We start from the raw sequence: 25,461 nt of genomic DNA on the forward strand, positions 1-25,461 counted from the left end.
ACTCTCTCTCTCTCTCTCTCTCTCTCTCTAGCTACGACTTTTTTTTTTATACATGAAATACTGCGGACATAAACGTTCGGTCCAAGCATGTTACGAAGAAAACAACATATGAGACCTAAATAAGCATTTCAGTTCAGTTCAGTCGTTCAGTTGTGTCCGACTCTTCGTGACCTTATGGACCATGTCACGCCACGCTTTCCGGTCTGTCACTATCTTCCTAACATCACATAACTTCATCTGCAGTGCCTCGAGGATGCCATCTAACCATCGCGTTCGCTGCCTACCCCTTCTCCGGCGACCCTCAACCTTTCCCAACATCAACTCTTTCTCCAGCGACTCCTCTCTTCTCATCAGATGACCAAAGTAGCTGAGCTTTAACTTTAGAATTTGACCCTCCAATGAGCAGTCAGGGTTTATGGTTGACAATATCGACTTATTTCATCTTCTGGCAGTCCAAGGAACTCTCAAGAGTCTCCGCCAGCACCACAATTCAAACGCGTCAATTCTTCGGCGGTCAGCCTTTTTCACAGTCCAACTCTCGCATCCATACATCACAACTGGAAAGACAAGCACAAGCATTTACAAAGCTCAAAAAGCGCATACTGCGCCCCCTATGCGGAGTGCCTCGATGCCAGTTTCCCCGCGGCCTCGAATGGAGGTAACAGTGTTGGTTGTCGAGACATAAACTAACTCTAAAGGCCGTTTCACATGAAGCGATTCTCGCCGCAACAGAGTGCGATTTCAGCCGCACAGCGACAGAAGGGCACGCCACTTCCGTCGCAGAGCGGCTGCGGCAGACTTCCAACATGTTGGTCGCGCGCCGCTCCCGTCGCAGCGATCGTTGCGAACGAGACAGCCGCCAGCCTATGGAATTCAGCCTGATGTGACTGTTGTACGTAGTTGCGTACAAAACGAAAAAGTTAAAAATGTCTATTTTGCATAAATTGTTTTATATTTTGATAAATAACATAAATTAAATACTACATTTAATCTTACGCGTGTTCTACTTTTCTTGTTCGTAAAATATGATGGTGCCGCCGCTCGTGCCGCATCGACAGAAATCGCTGGTGTCGCAAGCATGTGAAAGGACTGTTGCGATTTGCGCCGCAACGACACTGCGACTGGACCGAAATTTTTCGTGCGCGTCGCACCATGTGAAACGGCCTTAAGGGCTCCTGTCGTCAGAAAAAAAGAAGGAAGACACGACGGCAAGGCTCTGTTTGAATTCTCAGCGACCGCACAGTGAGCGAGCAGACTCGAGAGTGCTTGGCTGTTCGAATGATTCACTCTCCCTGAATACAGCCCTACTATTTACAGCCTGATACCTGATCAATAAGTCTTCTTTAATGCTCTCATTTTCCGTTATTCTGCATATCATGAAGCAGACGTGGCCATTCAATCTGATCACGATTGTTAATGGCTGCTCCTCTGAACAATCTGCGGTCAATTCCATTTTGCTATCACTCATTCGAATAAGATATATTGCGTGAACATTTGCTTCTTCCGCACAGCAGAAATGAGGGTTTGTAGGCTACCTGCCGCTTTGTATGTCGCCAGAGCAGATCTACGCAATTACGATCAATCGGTATCGACGCGTCATTTCACGCCAGAGCAGCGTCGGTAGAATCGACACATGGCAACGCGTTTTCCGAATCCTCCCAATGCGCGAACAAGGCGGACTCATTCAGCACGTCCACACCCGCTGTGACAAGACGCAGGCATTCACTGCCAGAAAGGGAGCCGTTGTCAAGCGAGCGCTCCCAAAACGTTTCTTTTCGATGCCTCGGCTACCGAAGGTAAATGAATACGTAGTCGGGGTCGATAAGCGAGATGATGATGAACAAGAAAAGCCTGCAGTGAGCATCAAGTTTCTTAGTCGCTGAATAAGACGCTACTGTGTGAAGCTTAATCTAAATGTGAATGCCGCGTTCGTAAGGCGCTTTCGCAACGCCTTATGTTCAAAACTCTCCCAGGAAACTTGATCCCATAATGCTCTCGTTTGTCCTGCACGCGTCAGCTGCCCAGTTTGCTTTTGATGATGTTTGGAGAGAATGGATCTAATCTTCCTTCGTACGCTTCGCGTCATATGTCATTGACCTTGGGAGTCATGTACCCTAGCTCGTTTAAACCAAGGCCTTTCTTATCCCATCCGTGTACGCAACGATGCTTCGTTTATGTGGAGGCGATGACAATTTTGCAATACGTTAGAGCATGCCTAATAAGAATAGCAAACTTTTGAGTAGTGTCTTGATTGCGTTTTCTATGCCTGTAGAACCGAAACCGCAAACCCTTTGGCATTGCAGGCAAAACGTCATTTACTGTTTTGCATTTTGGCGATGAAAGTTTCGACAAGCCAGACGCGCTTCCTGGTACTTAATTGTCTCAATTAACGCTTAAAAATACAGCGAAATAATCAAATGATAGAAAAGAATGGCATGTACCGCGACGCTATCCACGTCTCATTCTAGATGCCTTGTTTCACGCCCTAATACGTCCCTTGCATAACGGCGCGGTTCAGACATACACCGAAATGGCTTTATTAAAGAGCATTTCTTTTTTCGGGGAAAACGTTTGCGATTCGCAATGTTTGAAGTGCACAGTAAACAAACGCTGCTTAGCTTCCTTGCGTTCCGTATATTTCTGCTTGAAGCACATCACTCTCTGTCACCTGTAGTGGTGATGTTCAATATTTGTTAATTAGTTTTGTTAATGTTATGCTATCGTTTATTTATTTTATTTTATTTATTTATATCTTCAGGGCTTACGAGAGGCGTTGTAGAGGGGAGGGGCTTTTACACATTATTATATATATCAAATACAAACAAGGTGAAGAACATAATTGCACCGGCAAAATAGAGACAAATGAGTACAATGGCAACTGAACAAAATAAACAAAAACAGATAACTTACAATACGCAAAAGAAAAGGAAGTTACTTTACTAGAGTTAAAAGCAAGGTCGGTTCGGAAGTCCACAAACGTCAACGTAGTTAACACAGAAGCGACTAGAAAAGTAATGCCATAACCTGAGACAAGCAAGCGAGTACTCACACTTAGTGTGATGTGAGGCTGGCCTTCGGTAGAGGTCCCTGTACCGGCTAAGGAACTGGTTGGCCCTCTCCGGATCTGTCTCTTCTTTGACGCGTGCTTGCCGCAAGTCCCTCATGAAGCTGGCGCGAAGCTCTGGCGACAGCCGGCTCATTAACTCCAAGTCCTCACGGCTCAGCCTGAGCGCGCCACTCGTTCCCTCGGTGCCATGCTCCCGCCACTCAGAGTGATGGTGTTGATGGTGATGATGCTCCGACTGACCATGGTGGTGCCGGTGTCTGTGCTCATGAGCCTGAGGATGATGGACCTCTTCTGTGGGCCTTCTCCTCGCTTCCTGCAGGGAACCGGACCGGTGGGCCAACTCGTACTGCTGTCTGAGAAGTTCGGTCTGTTGACCCGCCTTCTCTCCTGAAAGGACTTGGATGGGCCGACCGAAGTGGTCGAATGGTGGGGAAGTGGACGGACCGGGCTGCACAGGTCGCCGATCGAACTCTACCGGCCTTCCTTCGGCGTATTCCTCGCCGGGCCTCCTACTCAGACGCGCTTGGTACTCTTCGTACTGTCTTCGCAGCATGGCTTCTGCCTGGGCAGCCTTGTCGCCCGTCAGAACCTGCACTGGGCGACCAAAGTAGTCGATGGGTCTCGACGTGGCCAAGTGCCTTGGGGGCTGCGGAGTGGGGTACAGCGGTGCCCTATCTCCGCGACGATCGTCTTCGCTGACGCCTTGCCTCGGGAAGTACTCGTCATCGGGACGCTTGCGGGCCTCCTCGAAATCGCGCTGGTTGTCCCGCATTCTCTGTTGGACCATTTCGTACTGCCTTTTAAGCAGTGCCTCTGCCTGCGCAGCCTTCTCACCAGTGTGTACCTGCACGGGCCTGCCGAAGTAGTCGATCGGTCGCGACGTCACTGGCGGGGGGTTGGACGGGGGAGGGTCGAATCGCACCGTCGACTCCTCTCTACCCCTGAATTCTTCCAGTCTGGACACCTCAGCACGCCTGTGGTGTTGAGCCTGCTCGTACTGCCGCCGCAAGAGAGCCTCCTGCTGGTGCGCCTTCTCTCCAGTGAGGACCTGCACAGGGCGACCGAAGTAGTCAACCGCAGAAGAGTGCGCACGACGGTGATCGTCAGAGGCTCCGGCTTCATGGTCATACGTTTCCCGGTCGCCCTTGGGTCCCCGCGCGGGCTGTTCTCCCCTTTCGAATGTCACGGTGCGAGGAGGAAATCTGTTACGATTACGTTCTTCCTCGCGACGTCGTTCATCCTCGCGGCGTCGCTCATCCTCGCGGCGTCGTTCTTCCTCACGTTGGCGCTCGTCCTCACGACGTCGCTCGTTCTCCCGACGTCGCTCGTCCTCGCGGCGTCGTTCCTCTTCACGGCGTCGATCTTCTTCAGAGTCCTCGTCATCGTAAGGGCTAAGGTCGCCCCTGTGCGTCGACCTGTATCGAGTAGTGTCGTGCCGGTCGTCTGCACTGGGCTCGTCGTCTTCGTCGTCATCGTTTTCGTCATCCTCAAGGTCGTAATCATCGTCGGAATGAAGGTAACTTCTCTTAAAAGCACGGCTGATTGTCTTGTGGGTAGTCGTCTCTTCTCCATCGGAGCCGTGAAGCTTCGCGTGTCCACGTTCACGCGCCCTTATCTCCGAGCTGTAGCCGCCAGAGAGACTTCTCCAGTAGTCCGATATATCCGACTGCTTCCTCCAAGCTTCCCTAGGAGCAGGTTCTGTGACCCCCAACGCAGTGTCTGATGCCGGAGATTCAACTGTCGTCTTAACACCTTCGTCGTCATCGTCGACGCGGTCGTCTCGCTCCGTTGACGCAGTTGGTGAGACACTTTCACTAGAGGAGTGATGCCCATGCGCCAACCGTGACGAGGCATACTTCGTGCTATGGTGCTTTGGGCTGTCCTCCTTCCATTTGTAATACTTCTTCAAATGTGGAAGCTTCTCGGCATCGGCAGAGTGGGATGTCGCCACGGAGTGATGCGAAGGTCCATGCTTCGCAGCTTCCACGGAATCAGGTGATGGCGTCGGCACTTCGTTGTCCTCGCTTCCGGCTGACTCCAGCGGGTCCTGCTCTTCGGATCCTCGATGTTTATAATCCTCGTGCCTGTTTCTACGCACATCTTGTTCCTGGTGGTGCCTCATCTCGGCGATCTTGACCTCGTCGTCGATGAGCTGCTGTTCGGTGGCCGTTCTCACCGGCGCTTCCTTCGAGGATCCACTTACAGAGAAAACATGGCTGGCTCTGTGGTGCGGTTTTCTCCACTGGCCATTGATGAGTGGCAGCTTGTCATCCTTGTACATGGAGTCCCATTCGAAGGGTTGCCGGCCGGCGTGGTTGTGCTCGTGCTTGTCATCGCCATGATGCGAGAGCACCGTACCGCGTCTCGTCCCTATTGCAAGAAAACGAAACAGAGTGCCCCTGTTAGAAGCCATTTGGGGTCAATGCTGGTTGAACGTGCAGTATTAAAATGACGTTAAAGACAGCATGAAATCAAGTTCACTTACAGGCCACACTTCTTAACTACCAAATAAGCCACCTTTGCCGATATCTGAGTTTTGGTAATTCAGGAACGTATACGTACACAGTGTAAAGAAGTATGTAAGGTGTGGATTTATTTGCAGAAACTTGGAAACCAAAGCAGGGCTAGCTCAGCAAGTCCAACCAGAAGTACGCGCTCTGCGATGGCCATACGGTTCGAGCGTAGCCCTTCTTTACGGAGTCAGGTGAAACTAAACGTCAGTAGCGGTACACGCTCCCAAATTCATTGCTAACAAAGTGTGATATACACCGATTTGGAAAGTTGAACCGAATCTCTGATTATTTGCTGCCGCCTGAGCCTACGCACAGCGGAGCGCACTTACAGCTTAGGAGGTAGGAGCCCAACATTATCGACAACCGGCCCAATACTAGGCTGGCAAAATCTGACGTGCCGTAAGAATAGTATGAATAGTATCATCCGCAAACGCAAACGTTACCTTACCATCTTTTCGTATTATTCTTTCGGCCACTTTATGCATGCCACTTGATGCTATATTTTAATGCGATACCGTTAACTGTTCTGTTCCACAGTAAATCCCGCGGCGTGCAAAGAATCCAGATTCATTGAGAGGGTCGTGATGTAAACGGAGTTGAAACTGGCTAAAAATCCTTATAAACTTTTATAAGTTAACTACACCACACAAACTAGATTATGACACGTAAAATTGCAAATTGACTGCGCTAAAGGTAGAAACAGTGTGAGCTGGTAATCGAACCCAAGACCTTCGGGTTGCGAGTCGGTCACGGTACCGATAGACCACTGAAGCTTTTCGCTTATTGCCTCACATGACACAGATACAGCATAGCCTGAAAGGAAAAAGTACGCGGCAATCAAATATGTTTTTCAACATGCATTAAAACTTTTTCAGTGCAACGAAATCGTCGAACAGGCAAAACCATCCGGGCGACTAAGGCTAAGCTCTGCATACTTAACCGCAATACGTCACGTGCCATTGAAGCACGTTTGTGCGGCTTAGTTAAGTGGACAAGTAAAACTAATTGATGGGCTAGTTGGTGCATTGCTCCTAAAAGGAAAGATTAACAGCGCTAACAAAGAAGTTTGTATGTGGTGTAGTTGCGAAAAAGAAGTTAAAGTGTCAGCGCCTGTCCTGTGTGCCTATTGTGAGTGTCTATTTGAGAGCGCTGTTAATTTTTCCTTTTAATAGTTAAGTGGAGACCTTGTTTTTCTCTTGGCAAATAAAAAGTTAAAAAGAAAAGAAACAGTGTTCACCTCTGCGATGTGATATGTTAAGTTGACCCTAGGATGCTGAAGGAACCCACTAGCTCGCATCCTAAATGTGAAGCTTAACTGTCCCCGGATGAATTATTCTGACCATCAAAGGCTGTTTTAAATAACTAAACATCTGGTTAGATTCAACACCGCTTTCGCTTCGCTGCAAGAGACGTAATTTCTTTATTGCGAGAATTTCAGCAAGAAATTTTATTCTACAAATTTTGTGTATGTCCTGTGTGAACGGGAGAACGTTATTAAAATATTGGCGGTTTTCACATGGTAATCAGGCACGCAGCGCGTGAGTCGCGCCAAAATTTTCGCCCAGTACGCGATTGGGGAAGCACGCTGAAAAGTCCAGGTTTAAGGTAAACTTCGTCAAGTTGTATTGTTTCTTTTTTGTACGTGATGAAAAGAATAACATTTGTCGTGCGGTCATTCAGCCGCGATAATCACGGCAGTAGCCCAGAACTGAATGTAACCGCTCGCGACCTTGTGAGTCCCATTGCGACTGGATAGAAAAGGTCGAATATATTTTATGCACAGTGCACATTTCTCATTGCATTATTTCTTTTGAGTTACGAAGAGAAAGCTATATGCTGATTTAATTGCCTAATACGGGTCACATAACTGCAGTGGCGCAGGATGTGCTGAGTTGAAAGGATACCTAAAAGGCCCTCCGTGAAAAAGTTGTTTGTTAAGCTTCATGCTTACACTGCGCGCTTTAAAACCTGGCTCTAATAAAAAGGTATATCTATTCCTAGACGACTAACTCTGCACATTGCTCAGAAAATGGAAACCGTAGTACATATTTCCGCGGGTATTTGGAGATCCAGAGACTGGCAGAAGGACTTCGATCGCCTGTCCATTCGATCGCGCTTCACTATTCTGTGCATGCGTCGGGTTTCTGAAGACCACTTATTGTTTGTCTGTATCGCGCTCTTCCGCGTTCCTTTTCTTTTTTTTTTTTTTCTTTTTTTTTTCAGTGCTCGGATCCCGTCTCTTGCTGGGATATTTCTAAGCACACCCTCAATAAGGAAATCCTTATAGCATCTTAAAGGGTCCGTTTCAGCCAGTAGAAAGTAAACAGGCATACCGTTTGATATGTTTATGTTCCGGGGACTCCACAGTTGGTGTGAATCCAGAATTCCAGAGCGTCATGCAAAATCTGAATGTACGCACCGGGCGGAGAAAATTTCATTACGGGCATTTCATTTCTCAGGAAAGTGAATCTGGCACAAGATGAACCACCTGAGTTGATAAACATTCAAGACGACGTAGTGTATTTGTTTTTTGTTTTTTTTTTTCACTTTTGCGTGGTTCGACTGCTGTGTTCCCATAGTATATTAATAGTGCCCCTTCGCCTAAAAGGGAAATTAAGAAAAGGAGAAAGCGGCGATGGTCGACTAGTCTAAAGCAGCGATAATGCGAAGCTGATCGGTTCTAAAGCAGCGATAATGCGAAGCTGGCCAGTGATTCGGTTCACTTCGGCCCAAAAAGTGCGCGACCTTCTTTCCCTGCTCCCTCTCATTTGGACGGACAGGTTCGGAGAGTTGCAGGTAAGTTCGGTTCGTCTTCTTTTGCGAATTCGGCATCACGTTTTTCATCAGGTTCGGACAATGTTGCCCAGAGGTTGCCGAGAAAAGGAGCAAAAGCATTTCATGCTTGAAAACTTTGAGATAGCATATATTCATTTTTGTCTGTCTTCGTCTAAAACGTGGCAAGCCTGTAGCCCCTCTTAAAGCTCGCAAAACCTTCATGAAATACTGAATATTCATGGCATGCTCGAAATTTAATTCTGCGAGCCTGTATTTATTTCTTTTTCTTTTTTGTTGTTTTGTTTTGTACTTTAATTATACTCACTTAACGATAGTAGCACAAGGTCCAGGCTTAGAGAAATGGTATGGCAGTATAGGAAAACCTAACGAGTACAAATGAGTTTCGATAAGATGACAACACAGCAAGTCGATTTAACGACCGATTTACTTCTTTTTTATTTATTTATTTATTTATTTATTTATTTATTTATTTATTTATTTATTTATTTATTTATTTATTTATTTATTTATTTATTTATTTATTTATTTATTTATTTATTTATTTATTTATTTATTTATTTATTTATTTATTTATTTATTATACCCTCAGGGCAAAGCATTCTTTGCAGTTGGCTCGGTTTACAATGTAACAGCGTTAAATGTTCTCTAGAGTTAAATATTTCAGAACGAAGACTCAATTGTGCAAGCTGCGTGGCTACAGAGATTACTGCCCATCCTACAGCCCATTCGACTCTCCCGCTGCCTTTTGAGAACAGCGACCTGCGCAATTCAAGCTTTTCCTCATTCCTTAAACGCGCACATTATTTTCCTGTTTACGCACTGGGTGTGTCCATTAGGCAGCCAAGTAGATATACTATTAGATACCAGAGAGAGTCATCGAATCTGTGCTCATACCATTCTTTGCGAGGCAGAGGGGGGCGGGCCTGTTCCAACCGTTGTGGTGGCAGACCGCTTGGCTGTGTCCCCGCAGCGTAAAGCCCGGGTGGCATCGGTAGCGCACCAGGCGGCCTCGGTTGAAGATGAAGCTGAGGCCGTTCTCGGGAGACCGAGGTGCAGGGCATCCCAAGTACTGCTCCTCGCTTCGGGAGGACGAAGACGGGCTCGCCTGCAGCGCTACAGAGAAAGGGGAGAGAGGCAGGGATGATTGAAACTCTAGGCCTTTCAGTAGGAACCGCAATTTTCCGCCAAAGCAACCACACAGCTATGACTTAGTCTCTGGGTGGAAAAGAGCGCGAAAGGACGAAGGGCAGATGATCAACACGGACGAGTGTGGTTTTTCCTTGAAGTGCCACGCGGATCCTTCGGCTATGCCTGCACACACTGCATACAGCGTGGCGATGTAAGCTGGGGAGCTGTGATTGTTCCTCTGTCCTGCATCATTTTACTCTGTTTTCCACCCAAAAAATTAATACCAAGCAACTCGCTCAAATATCCGTCCTACTACAGCTATGCCTCTTTCGCCGCTACTGGACGCACTCAGCTCTACCATTTCTGTACGGTTGCTCCGTGTAAATTCCCGCGAGCACGCCGATTGGTTGGCTAGAGCGTACCCCATATGCATTGTGCATGAGTATGGTCACCGTGTGCACATCAATGTCGATACCAATCAGACTGCTCTTGATGCGCGACTTGAAAGCTGCACACAGATTTCCAACAAAGACTCTTGCAGCTCCCAAAAGCCTGCCTCATAAAACTAATGTTGCAAACAAAAACAAACAAGTAGAACGTCCACTAGACCTCCTTGTAGTACTAATAGAAGCACCTACGGTTTGAGGACGGTACATACAAGCGTTGCGATATAGAAGTATACCATCCTTGTAGTGCTCGCATGTGGTGAGCCTTCGGCATCGGCAATACAGCTGAAGGTGGCAGCCCGAGTTTGCCACCCCCTGCAACGGTGTCGTCGGTGGAAGACGCGAGAGGACGCGCTCGTAAGGCGGACGTCGAGCTTTGTGGCAGAGGGGTCCCACTGTGCCCGTACATCGGACGGCTTCATTTGTCCACAGCTGGCGGGATTCCAATTAAGTCCCACGCGTTACACCAACTCGAGAAGAACGTAGGGGTTCGTGCCAAACCAAGAAACAGACGGCGTCGAGCGAGAAGGCTGCTGGTATACAGAGGCAAATCTGATCTGACCTTAAATGGCGCGATATATATTGTTTCCCTTTAAAACTCGCGGACGACAAACACATTATTCACGTTTGTTACTGCAGCGTCGTGCAGCCTAGTTCATTGAGGCAGAAAGTACATCGCCCAAGTACTGACGCCCCACACTGCCCCGTTCCCAATCTGAAACGCCGCTTTTCTTTTTTTTTTTTTAGCAATGCACGGTTAAATGTGGCAGCACAGCATGCATACTTCAGAAGAAAGCAGTGCTTTCAGGCCTAAAAGAGTTTAGTTGTAGGCCAGTTGGTGGGACATGGCAAAGAACAACTCCGCAAGAAATACAGGACAAATACAACTGTGTTGTTTCCTTGCCTCTGTCCTATGTTTTCTGCACTATTGTTCCTTACCATGCTTTCAGGCAGCAGGCTGATAGTGTTGTTCTTTTTCTTTTTTTTTGCAAAGATGAAGAAAGACAGGTAAAAGAAAGGCAGGGAGGTCTATTATGAGGGCGTTCGAATTGGCAACCTTGCATTGTGGGCGGGGGATCAAAGGATACAAAACGGAAAGAGAGCAGAGGTGAACAACAAATGCAAAAGAAGAAATTGTTTGTCTAAGAAAAGCTCATCAATCCAGTCAAACTATTCAAATAACTGATTGCGCAATTCGCAAATGCCGGCTATGCCATATACCACGAACTGTACATGCCAGATCCCTCATATCCTCGACTCTCACGTGCTTTTATCAACGAAACAAAAACAAAAACATGTTAGAAACGCAAAACATGGCTAGGTTAAAATAAGCATATAATATGCATTTGCACAATGTCTGCGCTGCAATGTGTCAAATAGTGCGAAGCGTATACACCTCTTAAACATTATGTCTAGCTCATAGTTATCGTTTTCCTAAGAAAGGGGGGGGGGGGGGGGGGGGGGGGGAGTAGAGATTTTGCCACACTGCTTGAAGTGTTGGCGAAAACTAGAGGCCAATTTGGGGGGCGTGGCTTCTATTCTCCATGTGTGTCCGGGCCCGCGCCATATGATAAGGCAACAAATATCTCGACACGTCGTGAGACTGGTGGTCGTTGACTTCCTTTGCGAAACCTTGAAGACGATTATCACACACCGGCCACCACAGGTGAGATCATCGGCAGCAATAAAAGCGGGCCTTCTACTCGGCATAATTGTCTCCGTTGCCTAACCTGCCACGCCTCCTGGCCTAAAACAAGGCTGGCAACGTCCAGGTCTCCAGTCCGCTATTTTTCATACAACCTAAGGAACAGAAAAAGGAGACACCGAGCGCGCTGACGGCTCTGAGTCAGTCGACTCTTCGAGCCCAAACGCGTGCGTATATTGCGCACAAGAGACATAGAGCTTTTAATTATTCTCCTTTTCTTGTGCCATCTCAAGAGCATCAGGCGCACCGGGAGTCGCGAATGTGGGCTGCCCCCGCAAAGTTGCAGCAACGAGCCGCCTCTGACCGTGAAATTGTACCTGCCCGGATGGCTCCGCCGGCGAATCGCGGCAGATTTGGGCTTCTCACCGAGTGCGGGGAGCTCTTCGAAGCGAGGGCCGCCAAAGTCTTGCCTCCATATGAAGACAACGCCATCGCAGACTCTTGCGCCACTTCGAACGAGTCCGCTGGCTCCGAAGACGGCGACAGTGGGTTCGCACGCCTCCAGTTGTGGTTGGCGATGAATGCAGAGTTTATACATGTGGGCTTTAAGTTTCGCCAACGAGCAGCGGTGATGTAAGTGTACAACTTTGGGGGATGACGCGTAATGAGCAAGGAATAGCTTACGCCTCTTCAACAATATGTCAGTGAGAAACTCCCTCTCAGCCCATGATTCACTATCCAACTCGCTCAAAGGTAACTAACATTTATTTGACCAAAGCAGGAGCGACTTAATCTGAACGTAACAGCTAATAACCCTGCATGTTAACATGGTCAAATATTCAAGCGCCGTATAGCGTCGCGCCGCCCGTATAAAATTAGCAGGGCCCGTATTCCGAGTTTGCGTCGTTATCGAAAGTGTCGCTATCTCTCCGACCTCGAGTAATCTGATTGGTGGAAACCCCGGAATATGATATGGCCACTTCTTCCTGTTCCGTATTGACAACACCCAGTTCCAGCGTTTCGACCAATCAGGTGACTCGAGGTCACGTGAGATAGCGACACTTCGTTAACGACGCAAACTCGGAATACGGGCCCAGGAGAGTCACGATGATAACTAATACTAAAAATCACAGGTGTCCCGTCCTGCTAGCTTTCGAAGGCCGACCATTACCTCCCTAGAAGAAGAGTGACATCAGTAGCGTTGCATTGATTCACAACCAAACGCGTTCGCTGAGTACCTTCTAACCAGCACCCAAGCCTGACATGCAGCTTTTCGCGCGCATGATTATTCACAAACACGAAGGAGTCGATGACGCCATCGAAAGGCATTTACATTGGGGAAGGGACAATTGAGCCTCGGCGTATAGTTGTCGTCGCCGTCGAGCCGTCTGGCATCCCCGTGCACGAGGTTCCGCATAACTTCCTCGAAGTCGCCTCTGCCGCACACCGCCGAATAATGGCGCCAATTACGCCGCCGTCCGGCGACCAGATTGCGCCGACGCCCGAACGCGTGCGTGCGAGTCCCGCGTGCATGACAAGGAAAGAGTCGCGTTCGATGAAGGCATATGTCGGGGAAGGCCCGTATCGAATCTAACTCGCCACGACAGTTCGTCGTATAGTGTTGGACTTATCAACTGACAAAAAGGAAGAGGGATGTCGAAACGATTGAAGAAAAACGAAAGTTCCGGAAACGTACAGAGGGTAGTCTGCATAATTTTAGTTTCACTCAAACACGTACGTGAACAGGCAATGCACAACAGACAGTAATTCAAGCTGATGCAAATGATTGGTGCGTAGAAGCGAACCGGAGATGTGACGATGAAAATGCCTGTCAATGCAATCTTGACGTTACGTCCTGTAGGAAACTTGGCACCAATTTGGTTGTCTACGGCTGAATGGAAGCTCACCCACCAATACAAATAAGCCTCCGATTGCTCTTCAAGATATGTACGGCTTCCCACCCTTTTGTTGCTGAGGTAGCGTTTACCGTATAATAAACAGACACACATATCCCTTACCTATTCACATCTAGGCGGCCTAATTGGGCGAGTTGGTATATGTTCATAATGTAAACAGCGCAAAGTACAAGGGAAAAGAAAAAAAGAATGGGCATAGTACGAGTCCCTTGCAATTCGTCTCTTGTAACAGCGCAAACTACAAGGGACAAGGTAAGAAGGGGCACAGGACGAATCCCTCGTATTCGCGCTATTAGAAGGGACAAGAAAAGAAGGGACGCAGTACGAGGCCCTTGCAGTTTGCGCTGTTTACATTAGGTACAACATATGTTCACTGTTGCATGTCGCAAGCCTCTCACAAGTTCCTGACCCAAACCAACCTGCCCTGTTGCGGATGCAGCAATGACAGTTCGATGTCTTTATTCGTAGATATGCGCTGTGCTTCAATCAATCGTGATGTAAAATAGCGATAGGGGAACGGCGGCGTCAGCTCTTTTCCTTCCGTTTTTATTATTACTTCAATATACCACTACCACCACCACCTGCTGCTCCTGGAATCCCTGTTATTGTTTAGAACCACCGTCAAAATTTTCGCCATTTTACTTTCCATACCACATTGTGTACTCCATCGATAACTGTGTTAGCGGCACTGCTTTTTCGGTGCTACGCAAGAGAGCGAGCCAATATGCTTGGCTCTCCTGCTTGACTAGCCACCGCCGGTCGCCTGCGGCGATTTCAAGCCCGGAGCAGTCGGCCGCTCAGGGCGCTCTCCTCGAAGGCGCGCCGCCCCACCTCTCGTACAAGTTGAGTTGGTACAACGAGGCCGCCCGTACAACAACGGCGCCAGTACCACCACAAGTCCAACCTCCAGACTTTCCTTGGAGCGTTCGCCAGACCGCCTGCCCCCACCAGGCCACCCATCGGGTGCGAGCGGTTCGGCCGGCTGCCACAAGGCAAGACCCGTGAAGAATACCGCCACAGAAAGGAAGGGTTGAATGGTGAGGAGGGGCGGGCATCGTACTGATTGCAAGGTGAGGAGCGGTTGCGCGGACGGGCGGCTGCCAGGGAGGGAGCTCCGCTGCACACGCCGTCACGGCTCGTGGGAAAAGATGTGGGTATGCGGGTTTCGCTTGTGCGCCGCGACGCGCCCTTGCTTGTGCGTTCAAGAAGGTACAGGCGAAGCCATCGACTCGGGCGTATTCGTGGTCCCTTCAACACATATCGAAAAGGGCCGTTGCCTTTGATTTTGCGCTGAAGAAGAAGTTAAGGAGCACTGCTGTTCGTACGAGGAGCAGTAAAATACTCCCGATGGCTGAGACAAGGATTGCCTTGAAACCCTTGAGATCAACAAGATATAGTGGAAACGAAGCGAACAATACACTCATTAGCGCTGCCATGAGTGGTTGCTGCGTTGTTTCATTCTGAGAAACTGCCCCCGTATTTAGTAGATCTCATAGCGCTCATATATCTCACGTGGTCCGCCTTTTCAGCGTGTTTATCTTTCCAACCTTGTTTAATAAACGTTTTTATCATCATCATCATCATCATCATCATCATCATCATCATCATCGTCATCATCTTTGCGCCATCATGCCGACATGTGGGCGTTGAGGGCACAGTCACGCTGTCTTCTTCGTTCTGCGTAATCTTTCTTACTCAGCTACGTAGCCTGGCGATTCTAATAATAGCGCGTTTTCGCTTCCTCCGGCTCTCTTCCTAACTGACTTGACCTTTGCTTCAGCTCCATTCTAATAGACTGCATTCTCATCTCTCAGCATTACATCAACCGCGGCAAGAAAATAAATCGATCATCATAGCGAATAAACAGCACCTTGATATTTCTTGCATAACGGATTCGCCTCTCACTGGCGCAGAGATATGAACACAAAACGGCACGACGTATGCCTTTTTTTTTTTTTTTTATCAGAGTAAATCTAGAAGGGTAGCGTGCCCGTGCAGCTTAGCGTCTGCGTGCCAACAGCGCCATGGGCAGCGGCGGCGGCGGCGGCCGGTCCACGCCCTTGGCAAAGAGGGTGCGCACCGCACTGAGCCCGTCAACAAACAGTGCGTGCCCTGTGCGTGCTAGCCGGCGGCGGGGTAGGCATGAAACATCGAGCGTCGAAACAGGCGCACGTGCTCCCAAAGCGGAGCTGCGCCTTTCGCCGAGAACGACGACCCCTCTGGGGATGGGACGCTCCACACCGACGCATTTCGTGGACCCTCTCGTACCGTCGGCTCCACGCTTGATGTTCGCAGCTGCCCGGGGAGTACGGTACTGTCTCTTAAGGGGGAGGGCAAGAGTAGTTGTTGCGCCGGCGGGGACCAGGCGCTGATTGAAAGAGAGGAGAGGAAATGAAACGGCAGAAGAAGAGCGGGGACGGAGGAGTTACGTACGCTGTCTTCTTCTGCAGATGACTGCAGGGCTATAGAAGCATGCTATCCCTTCCCTTCACCAGCAGCCGTACTTGGGAACAAGCACATACCCACGTACCGCGAGTGACTAGCCGACGCCATACGTCTTGTTACAGCCGCCACGACTGGCCCAACCTTTTGAACCAACCAATCATGCGCTGGACGTCAACAAGAGAAGAGCTGTATGAACGGACTCTTTTTCCACGCACGACTATTCATTAGTACGCAGGCCAATGCACTGGGGCCGCGATACTCGAAAGCGGAATTCAACGTACCAACTTTTCTCTTTTCTCACTTGCGTAAAACTTGTGAACCTCGTCCCACATCTCTCTATCCCTCTGTCTATGTCCGCACGGGTATCTCTCGTCGGCCCTGGCTTCTCCAACGCTGCACGGTTTTGGGCGAGACGGACTAGAACTCAGCGGAGGGAACGAGGCGAGCTCCTCTTCTGCGAAAGAATGGAGGAAACAAAAATGCCGCCGCCGAGGAGGGCGATCAACTTCCGGTGCGGCGTGTTTACGTTGTAAAGGAGGCTGCCGCAGAGCCCGTGTGTGAGAGCGCCGTATGCGTTCCCATGCGGTCGGCGGCACTCACAAGAGCATGCCAAGCGCCGGCGACTGGAGTGCAGAGGCGTTGGATTGGAACGAAGCGATCTACTACCCCAACTTCCCTCCCCTCCGTCTCTTTCCGCGAAGGAGGAAGCACTTCGTCGTGTTGCCGGCGTCGGATGAAAATGAGAATGATGGAGACCGGCTATCTCTTTCGTGGCGCGTCTATCCTTACTCTGGCTTTCTGCATCCGTGCGGCACCCTTTAAGCGATGCTGGGTAAGGGGGAACACCTCGTCCGGGCGACAAGCACGAAGAGCGAGCCGATATCGGGTGAGGATTAGCGAAATTCTTTGGAAACGACGAGGGATGTCCGTCGCTTGGGGTCTGAAGGTCTTGCCAAATTAGACGCCCCTCTCTTGGTTGTTCGTCGACAGAAGCTACCATCAAAGCGATCCTGTAATATCCAAGAGCACGGTTCAAAGGGTTGGGAGCGCCAGTCTTCAGACAGAACGTGGGTGTGCCCTGTTTCAACAGGGCACAAGGACGACGTGAATACGTTCCACTTCTCCTCTCTGATCTCCTTTGCCCACTCTGTCCCTTATTATGGCAACCAAACTGTCCAGATCTTTGGTCTCCCGCCCTGCCTTAATTTATCTCTGTCTCTCTGCAAGGGTGATGGCGATTTTGTGAGTGCCATCATGATGGTGAGAGAAGTGTCGGACGTGCTGTGCTAAAGGAGGGAAGACAAAGGAACAAGGAAAGGGGGGGGGGGGGGGGGGACTATAACAACATTCCGAAAAAAAGAGAAAGCGAGCACAACAACCGGTGAGGTGTGGCGCAGCAGAGTATGACTAAAGTCGCTTCGAGTTCTCCCCACTGTTTTCTGTTTAAACCAACGCCCTCTCAAAGTTCATCATCATCAGCCCCACTGCAACGCGAAGACCTCTCAAAAACAAACAAACAGAAGCAAACTGAAAAACTCAAATACGATTTCAAAATACCTTTAACTCAGACATTGGGCCGTAAGTCATATAAATAAATAAAAATGTTTTGCCGTTAAAACTGTGCTTTCAAACAGCGCTGAACTTTCGCACATTTTATGACCTGCTTTTGAATCGCAAGCCGCTATACGGCCTTGACATATTTTTGTCCACTCTTCGTCGTGTTTTCGCCCTTCTTTCCAAACGAACTCGGTAAAGTTGGCCCAGAGGTGCTTGCATAGCCTGGTGAGTCCAACAATAACAAGCAGCACTTAGCACTTGCCCGTCTAAATTTAGAAGGAACACAGGAAAAGGCGGGTAAGGCGTTATACGGAACGAAGTATAAGGAAAGGAAAAAAAGGATGAAGAGTGCTTTGCCAGGAACCTTGAGCTGAGGGTGTCACGCTTAAATACAAGAGCCGGTACCGCTAGCTTTGGGGTGACAGTCGCTTCTCGACGCCCTCCTTGCCTCCACGGCGCACTGCTGCGGCGCCCACTCTATTTACAGCCGCTGGATGCAAGGGCAAAGCTGGGTCGGACACCTAACTCACGTCACAACACACGTTTTTAGTGGTTCCGGGGGTCGAGTCAGCTGTGAAAGCCGGTGCCACGAATTCAGGTGTGCCTTTCCTCACCCCGTTACCAGAAACTTGGTCTTGAAAGTAGGACACGCTGAGCAAGTTGATTCGCAATGAATTTATTTGGTGTTATGAGGCATGCAACATTTAAAGTCCTTAAGTAACTTGCGGGCTACGAGGTCTGCCTGCAGCTTACGTAAGGCTTCGGGTTGATTTTGACGACCTTGGTCCGTATTCCGAGTTAGCGTCGTATTCGGAAGCGTCGTTATCTCCCTCACCTCGAGTCATCTTATTGGTGGAAACGCCAGAACCGGAAGTGGTAGGGACATTTGCTTCCGGTGTTATCAGCAATCGAATGAGTTGGGGTCAGGGAGATGACGGTACCTTTAAAAACGACGCAAGCCCGGAATATGGACCCTGGGATTCCTGAACGTGCGCTGGCATCGCAAAGCACCCGGTAGTTTCTTGTATACCGCATCGATAGGCGACGGCGAAGTGCAAGTCGGGGCGCTGTGCGATGTCAATGCGCGTTAACAAACCCCGAGTGGCAGAACCTAATCAACCCTAACCCGCAGTGATCCAACGGTGGCATTCCTCATGGCCCACGAGTATATAGCTTCGGGACGCTAAACCTCGTTAAGCTAGGTGGCCAATCGGAAACTGTAACTGTCGACCCTGGTTTATGTGCGAGCGTGTTCATTAAAAACTCACAGCGACCATGGAATGGTTCCCGCATAAGCATGTTCTTCGACTTTAATGACTAGGTACGATGCGTGCAGAATTATACGTCGGGATTGCAAATGTGTCCTATGCGTGACATGGGCCGCATGTATACAATGCGCGAAGGAACATCTTTGGCGCCGAAGTACTGCACGCAGGCTGCACGATTATTTTCAGAAATGGAGACCACTTTGCCAATGGCCAATTTTTTTTATTTTTTTCATACGCATTCCTTACATGTCTGTTGGAACCGCTTTAAAAAATAGTAAACCGGTGAGTTCTGCACCTTCGTTGCATGAAAGTTTTCATAATAGATAAGAACACATCACCGTGGCTCAGATAGTGCCACACCTCTCTAATAGTTTCAGCGCACTAATACCCCTCACGTTAGTGCTTACCAACACACCTCGAACAGTTCTTCAATGCGCCCCTTTTGAGAGGGATGCGCTCGCACACTGAAGGGCACTGCTTAAAAGCAAACAGGGTATGACGGTATATGCCCAGAAACCCAATGCTGCTTGGTGAAGAGAACAGCTAACACGAAAGAGACGTCAGTTCAATATTTCCTGAACGCTCCTTGATTAGTTAAAGCAGACTGAAGGGCACTACATGTGCGGAAGCAAGGGCGGGACTTGGGGCGCCTTCCTCCCCCTGCACTCACGACTTCTCTACTCGAGTCAGCCCCCGACTCTTCTTCTTTGAGTTCAAATGTCATTCAAGCGGGTAGGTCCCTGGCCCTGCAACTGGTTTAGCGTCCAAGCGGCGGAAGGCGGAAGTCGGCAAATCGTGTCGTCGACCGCGCCGGCGCCACGATTTGTCCCCATGCTCTTCGGCGTTCAGCGTCTCTGGTCGGCTAATCGTCGTTTAATAAACGAGGTCATCCCGAGCGCCACACGTGTACGACGGCTCGACAGTTGAACCTCTCCCTTCTTGTCCCTGCTATATCGACGACAACTAGGCGATCTTATCTGCAGCATGCTTTCAGCCGACAGTGTAGCGTGCATAGACTCCATTCATCCGAAATATCAGCGCTTTCCTCAATTTCCGCGTAGCAATGGGGAGCAGGTTGGGTGTACACTAGTGTCGACAGCCCCATCTTAACTTCCGTTTCTCGTCGACAAGAGTGTTACAGTTGAATTTCACGATGCGCTTGAGTTGTTATACGTTTGGTGGTGAATTACAAGGAGTTCTTACATATCAAGAGCTCTGTAAAACTAACCTTTGATTTAGCGACGTCATCTCCAGCTTCCATAACAATTTATAATTTCTTGAGCATCGAGTTAATACGCAATGTGCGTACGAGGCTTCCGCTCCACCGATACCGAACATCAAGGAACAGAAACAAACGGATCTCAGCGGAATTTTTCCCGACTCCCGACACTAAGCGACATGCGGCAAGTGCAGCAGAGACGTTACCTGCCTGGAGCGGCAGACATTCTTTGCTCCGTTTCGTCTTATCCTGCAAAGAGAAAAGTCTTTCCAAAGTTGTTAAACTTTGTTTCTTATCTTGTTTCGACGACTTAGCCGAATGAAGCGAGGCTTGTCTCTTAATCACACGATCGCGCACCTTCGGTGTAACATCTATAACCTCCATCTAGTTCTCATAAGTGCTGAGTCGTGTTTAAAAAGACAATAACAAATACCGAACGCGTCCTCAAGCGTGCAAGACCGATCGCGTGCCGCTTTGCATAGCGCCTCACCAGATGTCCGCACCGCGAGCTATCGGATGCACGAAGCTGCGACGCATCGCTCCCTTCATCTTTGCAAATAGGGCGCCGCGACCTCGGGAGTAAAAACCGAGCTCTCGCGTTTATCCTCATGTATATGTACAGACGCACGAGAGCGACCCTGCGTTCTCAAACTGGGGGCGCTCTACCGTGCGAAGGTGCGAAGGGAAACCGAGTAATCTCTCTATTCAATGAGAAAACTCTGCAGCACCGTCAGTGCTGTAGTTGCCTCGTACGATGACTCTGTATACCTTTGGCGCAGCGAAAAGGTGGCACGGAGCAATATCATATGACGATGCTTTTTATTTCGGTTCTATTCTCTCCGTACTCTCCGCCTTTTACCCGGTGACTTACCTTAGCTTTAAGGAGGAAAGGGTTCTGCTTCAGCAAATGGCAGTGCAAGAAAAATGTCAAAAACAAATAGAACGGAAATAGAATGCAGGGCCTATGAAAACCGAGAGGCCAGCGAAAGCAGGTATGCGCACTGCATGAATCAGTGTCTATGTTATTTAAACCGGTCCAGGGCCTATTCGCGAGCTGTCTGCAGTCTCCTCATTGACCCTGCAGGCAGGGTCACGCGGGTCAATGCAGTTAGCAAGTTAATAAGCGAGCGAATCTGTTAACCGAAACGAAACCGCTTAGGCGGCATTGGCTACGGGACACAGTACACATGTACACGTGTACAAATAGGACGAGTCCGGCTCTTGTGCATATATGTATATGAACTCACGACCAGACATAATTAGGGGCAGCCAATAAAACATCCGCGTAGCGAACCTAAAGTGAGAGGCGATCTTTTCGTCGCAGTCATTACTTCTAGGAAGAAGCACGCCGGTTTGCATCTGAGAGCTGCCACCAAGGATGTCAGCGCAATTAGTTAGGCCGATTAAGCAGTCACAAGCCGTTTATAGTAACCATGCGCGTGATATTTCTTCTTGTGGCTTACAAGAGGTATGTGAGTACTTATATCCTGCGCCATATTTGCTAATGCACCCTAAAAAGAAACTGAATTTAATTTCAAACTAAATAAATTCAGATTATCATACTAAGCTTCAAGATGCTATTCGCGCGAGCTTGGCAGGACAAAAAAACGAAGAAGAGAAAGAATTAACAATAGATTAAAAAGAAAAAGAAAGAAGATCATAATACCGGGGTTGCTGCGGAAAATGGGTGAAAATGCCTTCACGAAGAAGTTGCGCCCTGCGTTACGGTTTTATAACGTCCTTAATTAATTTTTTTCCTTCTTTCACAAAACGCTAAGGTAGATCGTGGCAACGCAAAAATGCAAGGACGGTATATTAAACGAACCGTGCCATGCGATACAGAAGCCCACTTTTCGCCGTTAAAGCGCCAGCCTGAACGCGGAAGTCGAGTGGCGGCCAGCGTCGGATTACGTGGAGACGGGCGCTAATTTTACGCAGCGAACACGAGGGAGTGCTACGCCCGTATTAACGGCTCCCATTGAGTGGAGTACGCGACGGCACCAGCACCGTTGGCGGTAAACAAAATTCCGATTGGTACAAAAGATTTGACGTGACACGTGGAACGGCGGAATCGACAAGTGATTGAAGCATTGCACAGATTATGATTACAAAGTCCCAACACGACTCAAACGTCCTTAAAACATATAAGTATGCAAACTAATTAATCGCGCTGAAAAGGAAACTGAGGTATAGTTAGTCGGGAATCGAACCTTTGATCTTGAGTCAGAAATGCTAATCATAAGCCTCGTAGGCACGTTTGTAAGGTGTGAACCTTATGTCCTTGTCGGGTGGCCTTTCCCATGATGCGCTACGAGTGCATGCAAATGAGTGTACGTGATAATATGGAAGCATTAATTAACGAAGCAGTGATTAACTGTGCAGCAATGTGCATGTCGGGGAAGGGCGAATGTGTGCGATCGAGGATTCACAGGAGAAGCCGCATACGGGAGCCATTAAAGGCGGGGCTTCGGAGTTCCCTTAGTTTTACGGCGGCGTTTGAGAACAATGCACCAAACTTGGAATCCCGGTGTCAGGGGCATGCGTTCGCTCTCGTCTCTCGGCGACGGTGGTGTTATTTTTAGTTTATTATGCATATGTAACCTATAGTGTTTTGTATAGTGCTTTGTTTTGTGAGTAATGTGCGTTTTTGTATGTATGTATGTATGTACCCAATAAATTCTCTTTTTGTGAAAACTTCGAGGAACCGGCTCCGATATCGGGGCCATCGGCAGAAACGTCCTTCTTGGCAATTTTCTTCTCTCTTCGATATCGAGCTCACGGCCTCGAGGAATACAGAGTATATGTAAGCAACGGGTTCTTCTTTCGCATTGTACGCAAATCGAGGCCCGGTTTCTCTGCCAGGCGTGCTCCGCAATCACCCATTAGAGATATCCATTGCAGTACAGCCTGGACTTTGTCTGGACTAATGACGCGTCGAGTTTTGCGCGCTAGTCCGAGCATTATTTAGTGAAACGTTCGTTAACGTGATCGGCGAGAGCTTTATGTCGTCCCGCCAAACACTGCCGTACTGATGAGCGAACAGATGTCTTAATATTTAGTGTAGAGGGGGGAGAGGGCGGGCTCTAGCCGGATGAGAGGATCTAATTAGGGACAGTGAAATGTTGATTCGTGCAGTAAAAATCCTTAGCAGTCGGGGTGTGCAAATATACAAAATGTGACCGCGCGTCCCTTTGGCTGCGTTTCGTGCAGTGCTTTCAATTTCTTTCAGGTTAACGAATTAGTTGGCGTTTCCCTGCTGAAAGCCGTATAAAGCTACGGTTCCCTTGATCCTACGTACTCTCTTATTCAACGAAATTATCCCCCTACTTCTCGAACATCCGTTCAGTACATGTTTCCTTACCCTTAACGGGTAATACATTTTTTTTTTTTTTGTCCAGCAGGAAAAATGTCCGCTCTAATCAAATTACTGCTGATAATAGAGAACTACAGTTAGTTTCTACTCAACTCTTGGTTATACTTTGGTGTTTCTAGAAACTCGCCAGCAGGGCCCTCCGATGATATGATACAACGCCCTGGCACTTGAAGATAATGGAGAGATTTAAGACAGTGAGAGGCATATTCCCCTTCCCCCTCAAAGCTCGAGGCACACAAACTTGACGACGCAAAGAATGCATCGCAATATTTCCTATGCGAGATTTCTGAAACGCGAGCAGAGGACGCAGCCGCTAGGCCCGAGCGGAGGTCATGGTCCCAGACAACGCAAGTGTCCCTGACAAACGAAGCGTCTTCTCTCGCCATCTTGCACCCGGAAACGGGGCGCGCGAAAGCAGACTGCTGACAACTTGGTCCGCCTTCCATCGACCTTGAATGCGCGGCGTCCGTTCAGTGAGAAACCCTGTATCAGTGCGCCGCTGTGAATGCGTGTGTGTGGGAGAGAGAGAGAAAGGGGGGGGGGGGGGGGGGGGGGGGGATAAGGGCACGCACACAAGTGCATTTAGAAGAGTCTAATCAGATCTGATTAATGGCGCGAGGCGATAACGCACGGGGAAGCTGGCACGCGTACAGCGCTCCTCTCTCCATCTCTGCATTTCGTTGGCACCAAGCTCGCGCTGACCGAGGGCGTTCCCTCTGCCTTCAAAGGCAAGCCGTGGGTGGTGCACTACCCGTTGCTCCTTTTGGCGTCGACCTCGCTCGCTCTGTACTACGCGCCGGCGGAAAAGCCTCGCTGTTCGCTTGGCTACCTTGCCAGGAATGCTACGCACGCGGGGACCTATGTATGCATATACAGCTTATCCTAAGCTGTACGTCATCGCGCCTTGCGACACTATGTTTTGCGGAGATGCTGACGAGGAAGAAAGCGCTGTAGCGAAGTGTGACGTCAGTCAAAGCAGCAACAATCATATTTGTAAAGAAAGTCCTTGCGGAAGGAGGGAAACTAAGTCTATTCGTCCACGCTCATACTGAACTCCGGGACGAGGCTTACTATATAACCGCTAATTGCTTGTTAATGCTGCTCTGCTACACGGAACGGAACTAGACCAAGCGTTTTTAGTGTCCTCGTTAACACATTTTACCACCAGCTGAATCAACGTCTTCGTTGTCATCGAGTCATTTACAATGGCGTCAAGCCTTGTAGGGGGCGGGATGACCTGCGCCGTCGAACAGGGATTCGGTCATGAAACTCTTGACCACCGCAGGATATATATATGGCCACAGCTGCATCTCACCAATTGGGTGCCCTCTCTCAGACTACTTCCAATCACTTCAGGTTGTCGCACAGTGTACCTTGAGGCTACGCTGACCGGAACTATATGGAGCGCGAATAACAGTTAAAAGGTCATCCAACGGAGCCTCTGGCAAAGGCGCCATTCTTGCAGCTCACCGGATTGCAGCAATCGCATTCCAGAGGCCCATCTGGGAGAAGTCTAACGACCCGGGATGGATTGCGAAGTGCTTTCGTCGAAGGGCGTCTCTGTGATCGATGCGCGAGTAAAGGCGGCGGTAGCCATGATCGAGCCGGCAGATTCGCGCTGACGTAACTTATGGTAGCGCATTTTCCCTTCCCTCGTATCAGCGGTGGCAAAGCGAACGAAAAAACGGACGCCCTGACATACGACACTCAACATAACGACACAGTTGAGATGTTATATATATATATATATATATATATATATATATATATATATTGCCGCATAGAAGACGACGCAAAAGATGACGACAAGCGCGAGCCTGGAAGTGAAAGAAGCTTGAACACAAGACTTGTTCTGGTCGACCATTCAAACCATCTATCGCTAGGTTCTCCTTGGTCTTCTACCGAGACGTGACACTGGTGGAGCGCGCTGGGGTATGCATAGGACTCCTTCCGGCAGTCCACAGCGGATCCCAAACATCGACACGCCTGTCCATCGTGCTAGCCGCCGCCTTCTAGGCCTAGCGCCGGAGTACAGTCATCTGCCGAACGACTCCTCAAACGCCCAAGTTCCTAAGACCTCTCAAGCCA

At 49.1% G+C, this 25,461-nt stretch overlaps 1 protein-coding gene across 1 annotated transcript in view; it reads right to left on the bottom strand.

Annotated features, from left to right (window-relative positions):
- LOC146191565 (uncharacterized) overlaps positions 1-25,461 on the bottom strand; it is a 42,493-nt gene that overhangs the window by 3,641 nt on the left and 13,391 nt on the right. The window contains exons 2-3 of the mRNA XM_084602074.1: positions 9,271-9,489; positions 3,050-5,437 (exon numbers count right to left, since the gene is read on the bottom strand). Of these exons, the coding sequence (XP_084458200.1) occupies positions 3,050-5,437; positions 9,271-9,489 (2,607 nt within the window). The remainder of the gene's footprint in view (positions 1-3,049; positions 5,438-9,270; positions 9,490-25,461) is intronic.

Source organism: Amblyomma maculatum, chromosome 4 (assembly GCF_055883805.1).
Source record: "Amblyomma maculatum isolate TAMU_Amacu chromosome 4, ASM5588380v1, whole genome shotgun sequence".
NCBI lineage: Eukaryota > Metazoa > Arthropoda > Arachnida > Ixodida > Ixodidae > Amblyomma > Amblyomma maculatum.